Here is a 12,047-nt window from a genome sequence, read left to right as displayed (position 1 = left end):
TTACCGGAACGCTATCAACTCGTATCAGCAGAGACCAGTACGGCTCCATCCCTTCGGCGGAGACGACGTTCCTGAAAACAGACCCTGTTATTCGTGCTCTCGTCTCGGACGGAAATGTTCGTAAGCAAGTACCACCGCGCGTTAAGTGGATGGACCTCGCTCCGGCAATCGCTAAACGGTATTTACCTATCTCGTTCCTCTTCATCGAGTTTGTATAATTGACGTTCGTCTGGGTGCACGCCGCTCTTGTCGAGGATGCTGCGTGGACCGCTGCATGACAAAATCGATAAATTCATCCTCGGCCTCTCCAGCCGCCTTGCCGCCCCGCGAATCTCAAATCCGTGTGCAAAGCAACAATTGCAAAATCTAAAATTAAACGAGGAATATTGAGAAGGAAATTCATATATCGACACCTTTGCGGTATAGTTACGATGCATCTTCGATTTAATATTCCTCTTTTCCATTATTCTAAACGAGCCCTTTTTTAGAACAAGAAGTTACGTGTAATAATAAATTAAAAAAAAAAAAAAAGGAGGTTTCGAGATGTGATATTCTGTTTATGAAAAATAAATATCCACATTATCGCGCTTCTCTTTTATTTTTGTTATTTGAGAAGTTTGAACGATTAGCTATCTTTTGATACAAAAACTCAGATATCAGACGAATGTCAGACGTTCTGACTGATATCTCAGATAGGAAATTTTTTCCTGAATACGTTATCTCATGATCATATTTATTGCATCTTATAATCAGTTGTCGTTAAATGAAAATTTAGCTCTTTTTTTTTAATATATACTTCAACTTTGATACTCAGAAATTCTAGTGTTTTTATAATGCTCTTTTTCAATACAGAAAACGTTAAAAATCTTGATTTGCTTTATTCGTACTTCATTGTTACCGTTTAGCGTTCACACTTGATCTTCGCACGTCATTGCAAATTGTAATTTACAATATAATGATGTACGAGGGGTTGGGATTCATAAAGTCGCAGTAATATATCAAGCAATCATCTTTAACTACCGCCAATAAAATTGATCGTCCCAGTTGTTGAACAATCTAGCCAGTTAAAATGTTTTTCTACTTGAATATGTTGATTGAAAGCCGAAAACGCGGAATCTTTTACACGCCGCACATACGGCAACGTATATCTAAGTCGCACGTAATAGGAATATATATATTTAAATATAAACGTATTTAATGTTGTCATGCAGGCGTCACTACCACGAAGAGATGCTTAACCGGTTCGGTGTTGAGGGAACCAGAAGGGCCGGTACTTACGACGGAAATACCAGGCCCTCGATCCCGCAGCTTGCTACAAGAATTGAACTCGATACAAGTACGTCAGGCACATTCTTAATTCTTCGGGTTACGTCACGGCACAATGTTAGGATCATGTAATTTATCAATTAAGTCGCTTGCTATCCACGAGCGCTTCGACGCTTCTAATTTCAAATTAAATTTGTATTTAATTTAACGCATAACTTATCATTGTACAGAACTGCCATATACGTAGAGTCAAAGCGTATATTTATATACTATATGTGTTTAAGATACGAATAATAATGCGAGATCTTTTGTAAATATGCCAGAGACGAAATGGGTTTACAATGTTGAAATCTGTGACTTCAGCAAGCGTCTTCCGTACAATACTTCGCAGACTATGAAAAATCCGCCGGTAATTACATAATAGACGTTGACGGGAACACGTTGCTGGACGTTTATATGCAAATCTCATCAATGCCCCTAGGGTACAATCATCCGGCAATGTTGGAGGCTCTCGCCGATCCCGTTAATCAAGTGAGTGATATAAAACCACTCCGTCTTAAAGTACCGTATTTTTTCTGATATATGGAATTTGCATGCTAATCTCTTCTACAAGATATATCACTCAAGCTTTAAGAGTACGATGTACGATATTCGATAAGAATTTAATAATAAAACATTCTTGAAATACACGTTGATGTAGCATTCGAGCAAAATACACGAAATGTTAATTAATTATTAACATTTACTTTCAGAGAATCATAGCGAATAGACCTGCATTAGGTGTTTTTCCGGGAAAAGATTGGCCTAACAGATTAAAAAATATCCTGCTTAAGAAAGAGGTAATTCGCGAAATTGTTATCTATTATCCGTCTAGCATTTTTTTTTCTTGCAGTATAAACGTGATTATTATTTTTGTGAACAGTTTGCACCGCCTGGATTAACGCATATCACAACAATGATGTGCGGTTCCTGTTCGAATGAGAACGCTTTTAAAAACATTTTTATTTGGTACGCCGAGAAACAAAGACAAGGGGCGTCGTTCACAAAGGAAGAAGTTGAATCGTGTATGATGAACCAATTTCCCGGTTCGCCGCGATATTCTATTATGTCTTTTAAAGGTAAGCAATTTTTTTAATAAAAGCAAATTTTATTTTTATTATAAATTTTTACGAAATAATTAATATTAATAGGTAGTTTTCATGGAAGAACGTTAGCTTGTCTCTCAACGACTCACAGCAAGTACATCCACAAGATGGATATACCAGCCTTCGACTGGCCTATTGCCTCCTTTCCAGAATATAAGTACCCTTTAGAAGAGAATGTACGAGAAAACAAGCAGGAAGATAAGCGTTGCCTTGCAGAGGTACGATCAAGTTACCATTTAATTTAAATGTCTCTATAAATATTTTAAATGTGAGAAAAGATTCTAACAATATAACGACACGGTGGCCAGGTTGAGGAACTGTTCGAAAAGTACAAAAACGAAAAGAAAATACCAGTGGCCGGTGTGATAATTGAACCTATTCAAGCAGAAGGCGGTGATAATCACGCGTCGGCAGAATTCTTTCAAGAACTTCAACGCGTGACTCGAAAGGTAAAGCTTAAGTTACAAGAAAATTATATTAATGTATATTGTAGAAAGATTATGTAATATATCACGTTGAAATATTTTAGCACGGAGCCGCGTTACTCATTGATGAAGTGCAAACTGGTGGCGGACCAACAGGTAAAATGTGGTGCCATGAACATTTCAATTTAGATTCCCCACCCGATGTGATGACTTTCAGTAAAAAAATGCAACTAGGCGGTTATTATCACTCAGGAGATTTAAAGTAAATTTTCTTTTTTTTTTTTACAATAAAATAATTATATCTTTAAGTTTCAAGTATATTGTCGTTTAATTATTTTTTATATTGCAGACCGAAATTGTCATATCGTGTGTTTAATACTTGGATGGGTGATCCCAGCAAAATAATACTGCTCGAAACGATTCTAGAAACGATTAAAAAGGAGAATCTTTTAGATAGAGTTACTCGCGTTGGAGATTATATTTTAAAGCATTTGATGAATATGCAAAAGGAGCATTCTGAAATAATTAGCGCAGTACGCGGACGTGGAACATTCATAGCATTTAACTGCCCTACGTCTGAAATCCGAGACAACGTTGTCAAGAAGCTCGCGACAAGAGGTAAAGTAGTATCATATTAAACGTGAGCGTTCAGAAGTGTCTTTCATGTTTTCATACTATTTGTATTTTAGGTATTCAAACAGGGGGATGTGGTAACCAAGCTATACGATTGAGACCTGCATTGACTTTCACAGAACGTCATGCTGATATATTTCTGGACGCGCTTCGTTCAGTATTAAAACAATAAGAATTAACTTGACAATTTCTCGTGTCTTCCAAATTAAATGTCTTCCATTATAAAGTGTTCACGAATATATAAAGTCTATAAATACCTAACCATTATTTTTCTATGGCAGTTATACTATGGGAATAGTTTATGATATACAATGAATTAATAACAATATCGTGGCAAACAAATAATTGATATATGTAAAAGAAGATTATGATAAAAAATTATGTGGCTTACCAATTAGCATGAACTTCAGCCGAATTGTAGAGTTCTGGCCAATGACTGTAACATAAAATAAAAAATAATGTAGACATGAATATTAAATAATAAAATTAATATAAATAAAATGGTAAAAGTTTTTATGTAATAAAAAATTTATAAAAAGATTTATTCTTACCTAAAGTTGCTCTGCCAAAGCAGGATACCCATCCTGGGCCTGCTCCTCCTCTCAGTTGGGATGTCTCGGGACGAGTCATCCCTCCGCGCACTGGACACTCGCGGGACACTCGCGTTAAATCATGACTAAATAAATTGGCTACGACGAAAAGCGAAATCAAGAGTGTCACCTTTGGCTTTGGTCACTTCTCGTCGGCGACATGAATGACGCAAAGAACTAGCACCAAGCGGCGAACGAGACGGGGCCGCGATGTGAAACGTTACCCGCTGTCTTCTTAGAGTTTCTCAAAAATCACTCACAAAAAACGAAACGAGAATCTCGACCGCGACGAAGAAGACGGTAGCCAGCAACATCGATGAAGGAGACTTCCGAATCACGTGACCGGCAGTCCTTGCTACGGCGCAGACTGTTCGCGATCAGGCGATGGAGGGGAGTGCTGTGATTGGTCGGCGCTAGAGATTTCTAGCACGCCGACCAATCACAGCGTTCTTCCCCATCGCCTGATAGTGAACGACTACGAGACTCACTGCGCACTAAAGAGGGCACGCCGGCCACGTGCAAAGTATTGGTTTTCGAAATGGAGATATCCCGGCATCCGCGCGTGTTCTCTCACGATTTATCGTCGCGTATCTATGTATCTCCTCGCCCTGGAGTCCTGTGAACCGCAGGGTCTTGCACAGAACACGTCTATTGTTCATCTACCGTCTTCTTCGTCGCGGCCGAGATTCTCGTCCGGTTTCGTGCGAGTAATTTTTGAGGATCTCGAGGAAGACGGTACGCGGGAAACATTTCACATCGCGGCCCCGTCTCGTTCGCCGCTTGATGCAAGTTATCTACGTCGTTTATTCCGCCGACGAGAATTAATCGAAGGATCAAGGTCACCCCCCGGACCTCGCTTTACGTCGTAGTCGGTTTCGTATCGAGATCGCGAATTTATCGGGTCCGGGAGTGTCGTAGACTATCTCGGAAGTATCGTGGACTTTCTTGAGAGTATCGTGGACTATCTCGGGAGTCGTGGACTATCTCACGAGTGTCCAGTGCGCGGAACACGTGCTTTCTGAGAGGAGAATTAATCGAAAGATCAAGGTAACCCTCGGACCTCGCTTTACGTCGTAGTCAGTTTCGTATCGAGATCGCGAATTTGTCAGGTCCGAGAGTGTCGTAGACTATCTCGAGAGTATCGTGGACTTTCTTCAGAGTATCGTGGACTATCTCGGGAGTCGTGGACTATCTCACGAGTGTCCAGTGCGCGGAACACGTGCTTTCTGAGAGGAGAATTAATCGAAAGATCAAGGTTACCCTCGGACCTCGCTTTACGTCGTAGTCAGTTTCGTATCGAGATCGCGAATTTGTCAGGTCCGGGAGTGTCGTAGACTATCTCGGGAATATCGTGGACTATTTCGGGAGTCGTGGACTATCTCGCGAGTGACCAGTGCGCGCAACACGTGCTTTCTGAGAGGAGGAGGAGGCCCAGGATGGGTATCCTGCACCAGCGGAGCAACCCAGGGGTAAGTAGCATCAATTTTCCTTCCTAATTACATTCCGAATTACATTCCGAATCTATAAAATAATTTTCTAATTTTTTGTTACAGATCAAGAGGACCTCCGCTGTAGTGCAGTGATAAATAGTGCCGAACGCCGATTACATTAATAATTCGTCGGTCGTCTCGGGTGTGCCGATAGTTCTCGGGCGTTTTTTTACGTTTTCTTTTTTTACGGGACTTCGCGAGTTTCCAGTGCGCGGAAGGATGGCTCGTCACGTCCCATCTGAGTGGATGAGCAGGCCCACCAGGAGGCATCATGCATCGGCGGAGCAACTTATAGGTAAGCATGAATTTTATTAAATTATATCTTCGTTAAAAAAAAATTTTGATCTTTTTTTTTATTAATCTTATTAATTTTTCGGCACGTCTACATTAATATTTTCCTTTTTATGTTACAGCCACCGGCAGAATTTTACAACTCCGCTGTAGGCAGATTCGGTAAGTCTGTAACCTGTTTTTCTTTCAGGATTTTCTTTTTCAGGAACGCCGAAAAATAACGCGCGATATAGTGTTCAGTAAATTTCGCGACTGTAAATTCACGGTCGGGGTTCGCGAGTGACTTGTGCGCGGAAGGAGGACTCGTCACGACATCCAAACTGAGAGGAGGAGCAGGCTCAGGATGGGCATCGTGCATCGGCGGAGCAACTTTTAAGTAAGTATAAATTAAAAAAAAAATTTTTTTATTAATCTCATAATTAACTAACACGTCTACAGTAATAATTTCTTTTTTGTTACAGTCACCGGAATTCCATAACTCCGCTGAAACTCATGCAGGTTGGTGGTAAGTAGCATAAGTTTTTTTTTCATAATTTGTAATCTCTTAAACCGATCTCTTAACCGATAACACGTCGCCGACCATAGATTACTCGATTAAAATGACAAGCACAAATTACACGAACCTTTCGAAAAATAGCGCACGAGAAGCGTGCACATGATTTGTTCTAGTATTTAAAAAATAAAAATTAATATAGAATAATGCGTAATTAGTTGTATAATTTATATTTTGTTTTATTTCTCTGTTATTATTTGCTAATAAACTTGATTTGTGTACTTGAAAAAATTGTATAATTACAAAATGTCTTTAAAAAAAAAAATTGCCAAAAAAAAAGCCAAAAAAATGCCAAAAAAAAAAAAAACTTAAGAAAAAATATTTAAGCCTAATTATTATCGTAAAATTATTTCAATACCTTTCACCTTGACATCCTTTTCAATATTTCAGCAAAATGTTCGTATTCTTGATGATGACTTTTTTGTATCATGTAAGCCTTCGTTCTCATCTAAAAATAAAATATCTGAGATAACTACAGATTGCAAAACCAAAACAATGTATTAAATAGATTAAATTCTGATTGCAAAAGTGTATTTACCGTAACTTTAGAATCCACTGAACCATGTCGTTGTGACAAATGCCATAAATTTATAGCTATGTTTGCTAAAGCAGCATCCCGTAAATCTGCACGAATAATAAAGCAATTAAACAGTTCGAGCGCCAGAGCTGACTGTTTATCAAATTGCTCAGTAGACCCAAGATATTTGAGATGACTCAAAATTTCCTCAACAATTTTTGAACAAATTTTATTAATTTCGCCAATAAATTTTTGATCAGATCCATATAATTTATCATTTGAATCAACCTGAAATATTATTTTGTGATAAGTATTGTAATTACGTTCTTTAACTTCAAAATATCATAAATGTTGTAACCATAGAGGTGAGAACCAAGAGGGAACGTAATGTTGCATGAGTGAGGCCAAAAGGGTAAGGAAATAAAGTCACGGAAATAAATAACCAAGTTGACCGCCGAACGATTCCTTTCACTTCTCAGACTTTATATTCCTCGCCCTCAAGTATAGATTACGCTTCCTCCTGATATTCTTACCTTTATTATTTGTCCTTTCAAATATGCATTAAAAATATCAAGTACCTTATCGATGTGATATGGATAATTTTCCTGTGCTACCGTTGAAAGGAGGTCGAGAACTCGTAAATACAAATATGATTTAGTCGAGGTATTCTCTTCGAAGCAACGTTGAACGGCGTTGAGCAAACCTCTCATTAAATATAAAACGCCATGTTCTGGACTATCCTAATAACGACAAAGCAATCTTAGAATCATAAAATTAAAATGCATAAAACATAACTTATATCAGCGTATACATACGGGAACTACTAACAGGGTCGACAAAAAATTCGACAAGTATGAGTGTAAGTACGGTTGCGAACTTTTGTGTCTTCCATCAATGTCAATGATTTTCGGCATTTCCGGAACTAAACTTAAAGCAGCTTTGAAGCAGGCATCGGCTAAAAAAGCAGTTAACGTAAATTAACGAGATAAATATAATCAATATATTGAATAAAATAAAAGAAAATTGATACAATTCGCACCTTGACCTAAACATTGATTCAAAAGAGCAACTTGTCCAGAGAGTAGATATAATTGAAGTCGTATATGAACTAAAGTTAAAGATGGTATAGTGATAAAACAGAATGCAGCACAGGCGCGTACAAACGCTGACGTTCTTCTCGTATGATGACCACGTACAATCTTCCTAGTATCAACTGATAATCTATTCACGCACTAGATACAAAAATGTAAAAATAATCTAATTATTGCTACAGCTTTTTTTTATAAAAACTAATATGTGTTATTAATTGTATATATATTAAATACCTGGACAAGTTGTATATGAACGCTATCGAGATTAGGAAATGCCGCTCTAGCCTCTGCGTAGAAACTAAGCTGTTTTTCAAAATCACGACCATAATCTACTCGTTGCACTAGGCCGCATATTAATTGTCCGATTTGTCGTTTTTCATCTTCGACTGTCAGAGCACTGCATTTGTTTGATTTTAGAGATCAGAATAAATTGTTATTGCAAAATTAAATTAACATACCTAACGGAATCGTGCATTATTCTTGCGATAAACATTAGAGCGTTTATAATAATGGGATCTGTAATTGGTCCGCTTTGCGCACTTAATCCTTCTATAATAGTTTTACAAACTTCAACTTTAACACTTTCTTTGTGAAATAGATCAATTAGAGGTAAAAAATTATCCTGAAAAATTCAAAGCATGTTTTATACACTGAATATTATTAATTAAATATAAATATGCAATGATGTAAATGCAATAGTTACAATGGCCAGCAGTGATTCAAAATCCTGTGTGTGAATGACTATTTTTTCTATAATATTCTGCAATTGTGAATAATAATTTTCGAAAGCTTTATTCGGTCGTAGTCGATCTATTATTTTCCCAAAAAATAAATTTAATTCATTTACCTAGAACACACACATATTACAATTATTTAATCTGCAAAATAATATATATTATACGTATAACTTACGGAAAAGTGTATAACACTGAATTGAATCCAAATCTCAATGCAATGCATAAATTTATTAGGATCTGTAAGGTCTGTTATGTATTTCCATATAACGTTAAGCACCGATTGACAATCTTCTTTCGGTGGAGATTCTCGTACAAGACATTCTCCCAAACTTCGATATAAAAGATATTGAGGATATCCTATTGAGATAAAAAGAATTGTTAATATCTTCAAATTAAATACAGATGTTATTATATTTTGTAACTTTAATTTGAATACCATCGTCTTCGCTTGCTACTATTAAATTAACAAAATCCATAGCACGTGCAGCGATATATGTCGGTTTAAATGCAGTTAAAACTGTGTTTAATAATAATGCTCTAAAAACATACATGTATCGATTAAATAGAAAGTTAAAGATTTTTTTTTAATTGATTTGAAGGCTTAATATGTAGATTTACCCATTCTCTTGTTTTTTACATCGAGATAAAACCTCTTCAAGGAAATTTTCGGGCGATGTTGCCACTAAAACTTGTACAATCCAATCCAAAGCTGGAGAATACAAATTAAGATACGAATATAAACTAACGTTTTGCTTCGTTATGTCATTTTTCACAGCAGGTCCAAATAGCTGTTGATATGTGAAAAGAAAGTCATACAAATTCTCTCTCACAAATTCAAAGTCCGATGTTTTATTTAATGCCAATCCCACGCGACATAAATAACATCTGGCGTAAACCGCTATCAATGGATTTCCGATACCTCTTATCATACGAGTTATACGTAAAAATGCAGTATTAATTTCGCTAAAATTAAAATATTATTTTAATATTTTAACTTTCAGATTATTTTAATTAAGTATTAAAAAAATCTTACCTCGTTGTTAGAAAACTATAAGATTTTATTATCGCCATTTCTACATACAAACGTGGTACTAATTCGCGTATGGAAGCTATTTTGTAAAACCAATTCCGACACGTTTCTTTTGCATTCTCAGGAACCATATCGGGAGTAAAATTATCAGGCAAGCTTGTAGGCACTTTACTTCCTGGTCTACAAAAAAAAAATATTACTGTTATTAATTACAAGTAATATTCGTTACTGTGTGACAATTAATAAAATTTAAAAATAGATGCATATAAAAGATATATTTTTTAATAATAATTACTTGAAATATTCAGCCTTCATCTTCAATCTTTCATATACAAGTTTTCCAAAGATATCTAAAATATCTGTGATAAGAACAAACTTGCTGGGGTAAAAAGCCATTACAGATGTATCTACTAATAGTTTGGCACACTGAAATAATTTAAAGTTAATTTTAAAATTGAGTTTTACCCAAACTTTATTATAGGAAACAAATAAATGTTTAAAACCTGTATTGCAATTTTAAGCGCCTTTACTCTTTGATCAGAATGCCACGCTTGTACTAATTCGTTGTTCAATTGTTCGATTCGCGCAGTATATTGTTGTTGTGACAAGTCCAACATTTGTCTAACAGAGCCTTCCTCGAAATCGTCTAACTGTTCGAGTCGCGTTTTTACCTTGTCGACCATTGGTCCACTTGGTTGAACTTTTACTACAACTGTAATAAAACGACATTGCGATAATTTAAAAAGCGAATTCTTGATAAGCAATTTAATATAAAATAAGCAGTTTTTAAATATAAATTTTTTTAGAATTAAATAAATTATTAATTTTATCTTAAAAAAAAAGCTGTATTACATTAAACAAACATTTAATCATGCATTTTGTATCGTGTTTTACGGTAAAAAAATTAATTTAATTTAATTATTAATAAACTGTATTTTCTGTTCAAAATTTTAACCAAGCGACTAAAAAACTTAAAAAAAAATGGAAAAAAAATAGAAAAGAAAAAACCATTTCTCCCAGCATGTGAGAAGGAAAAAAGTCAAATAAGAAAATATGTATTGATTGAATTATTAAATGTAAAACAGCTTTTTCTAAGAAAGAATAAATAATAAATAACGAGGGTAAAGTGCGCGCTTTGTAGTATTTAATCTTTTTAGAAATACCTTTTTCTCCACCTGGTAAGAAGCTAGTGACAATCGATAATTTTTCAGAAGTTGTATATTTACTCAATATAGCAGAACGTCTGACAGACCATGGTTCAACTAATTCTTCAGCTGTATCTTTTGATTTTTTACCCACAGGTGTGACATTAGAATAATCCCACTAATGACAAAAATTATACAATAAATTATATATTGTAAAACTTTAAACAGAAATGTCAAAAAAAATATATTACTTCATCTGCAGCCATTTTAGAGAGAGGATCCATTTCTTCTCTTGCAAATTGTGTAAGAGGATCAGAACCATCTAGGGAAGGGTGACTTAATAATGGGTCACTTAGTGGATTTGCAGGAACTGGTGTGTGTGTTGGTGTAGGTGTTCCAGTAGATGAGCCAGTGCTTGTGCTTCTTAAAGCACTACGCCTGGCTGCACTGCGCCCATCAATTAACTATACAATCATAAAAAAAGAAATATTCTATGAAAATTTGTATATACAAGATAAAAGTAGGAATATTTATAATATTCTGATAATGTAAAGCTTCTGAAAAAATATCTTACAGTAATTACAACTGGTTTTAAAGGATGATCTGTAGCTTCTTCCAAGCATGCAAACTTAATATTGTTTCCATACTCCACAGGTTTTGATATCCTACAACAGTTTTTATATAAATTTTTGCAGCGTTTTACGGTATTGTCACAATAAAATTGAGAATAATAACAGAAGTAGATACGGCGTAAGAATAAAGTCTTACCATTCTATCTCAGTCATGCTTCAAGCACGCCTTTTTCTATATTTTTCTCAAGTTACATGTAGGAATGTAGGAGCGTAGTACGATATCACGTCGACATTGTGCGATCCATTGCGTGGCTCTCGATCCCGAGCCTAATATTAAAAAGTACACCGACACGGGTTCATTCACGACACAATGTCAAACGTTAATTAATCCTCGTGCAAAATGCCGATAAAGCACCATAGACCATAAACAACTATGTTATTAGTAGCGTAGTACTTTTGCAATTTTAGTTGCACAAAAATTTGTTACGATGCGCCACCGTCTACTTGCAAGCAAAGTACGAGTCAACGAGCCAAGTAAGACATCTCATTTTTCAGTAGCATA

General features: G+C 35.8%; 2 protein-coding genes and 2 long non-coding RNA genes across 5 annotated transcripts; 2 read left to right on the top strand and 2 right to left on the bottom strand.

The window, feature by feature from the left end:
• Positions 1 to 9: 9 nt before the first annotated feature.
• On the top strand, positions 10 to 3,970 carry Gabat (4-aminobutyrate aminotransferase). Its single transcript, XM_070665266.1, has 10 exons — positions 10 to 178; positions 1,212 to 1,336; positions 1,630 to 1,797; positions 2,019 to 2,105; positions 2,189 to 2,384; positions 2,457 to 2,629; positions 2,720 to 2,860; positions 2,941 to 3,098; positions 3,186 to 3,454; positions 3,526 to 3,970. The coding sequence occupies exons 1-10, from the start codon at positions 115 to 117 to the stop codon at positions 3,639 to 3,641; spliced, it is 1,497 nt and encodes a 498-aa protein (XP_070521367.1). The 5' UTR covers positions 10 to 114; the 3' UTR covers positions 3,642 to 3,970.
• On the bottom strand, positions 3,825 to 4,337 carry LOC139107570 (uncharacterized). Its single transcript, XR_011546539.1, has 2 exons — positions 4,021 to 4,337; positions 3,825 to 3,905 (listed from the first exon to the last, which is right to left on the bottom strand). It is a non-coding gene; the product is annotated as an uncharacterized lncRNA (long non-coding RNA).
• A 197-nt stretch (positions 4,338 to 4,534) lies between these two features.
• Positions 4,535 to 6,405, top strand: LOC139107625 (uncharacterized). The gene is made up of 4 exons (XR_011546543.1): positions 4,535 to 5,528; positions 5,613 to 5,844; positions 5,963 to 6,216; positions 6,302 to 6,405. It is a non-coding gene; the product is annotated as an uncharacterized lncRNA (long non-coding RNA).
• Positions 6,228 to 11,925, bottom strand: LOC139107620 (VPS35 endosomal protein-sorting factor-like). Of its 2 annotated transcripts, none has more exons than XM_070665360.1 (18): positions 11,682 to 11,925; positions 11,488 to 11,578; positions 11,165 to 11,377; positions 10,932 to 11,091; positions 10,272 to 10,480; positions 10,064 to 10,194; positions 9,772 to 9,948; positions 9,357 to 9,701; positions 9,175 to 9,275; positions 8,914 to 9,095; positions 8,705 to 8,848; positions 8,460 to 8,623; positions 8,236 to 8,398; positions 7,950 to 8,142; positions 7,726 to 7,865; positions 7,489 to 7,650; positions 6,932 to 7,198; positions 6,228 to 6,841 (listed from the first exon to the last, which is right to left on the bottom strand). In XM_070665360.1, exons 1-18 carry the CDS (start codon positions 11,696 to 11,698, stop codon positions 6,755 to 6,757), a joined length of 2,946 nt encoding a protein of 981 aa, XP_070521461.1. In that variant the 5' UTR covers positions 11,699 to 11,925; the 3' UTR covers positions 6,228 to 6,754. The 2 variants fall into 2 exon arrangements, with proteins under 2 accessions (XP_070521461.1, XP_070521463.1); XM_070665362.1 differs by having other exon boundaries at positions 6,769 to 6,856.
• Positions 11,926 to 12,047: the final 122 nt, after the last annotated feature.

The sequence above is a fragment of the Cardiocondyla obscurior genome, linkage group LG13, assembly GCF_019399895.1.
Source record: "Cardiocondyla obscurior isolate alpha-2009 linkage group LG13, Cobs3.1, whole genome shotgun sequence".
NCBI lineage: Eukaryota > Metazoa > Arthropoda > Insecta > Hymenoptera > Formicidae > Cardiocondyla > Cardiocondyla obscurior.
Note: the sequence above shows the minus strand (reverse complement) of the source record. Positions and strands in the feature narration are given on the sequence as shown.

Bases quoted from the DNA above. Each gene is read 5' to 3' on its own strand.
- LOC139107620 (XM_070665360.1), bottom strand. The intron at 10,195-10,271 runs GTTTTAAACATT...AAATTATTTCAG, and splicing joins CGCTTAAAATTGCAATACAG to TGTGCCAAACTATTAGTAGA. The intron at 6,842-6,931 runs GTAAATACACTT...TTTTATTTTTAG, and splicing joins CAGTGGATTCTAAAGTTACG to ATGAGAACGAAGGCTTACAT.
- Gabat (XM_070665266.1), top strand. From the start codon at position 115: ATGTTCGTAAGCAAGTACCACCGCGCGTTAAGTGGATGGACCTCGCTC. The intron at 179-1,211 runs GTATTTACCTAT...GTTGTCATGCAG, and splicing joins GCTCCGGCAATCGCTAAACG to GCGTCACTACCACGAAGAGA. The intron at 2,106-2,188 runs GTAATTCGCGAA...TTTTGTGAACAG, and splicing joins ATATCCTGCTTAAGAAAGAG to TTTGCACCGCCTGGATTAAC.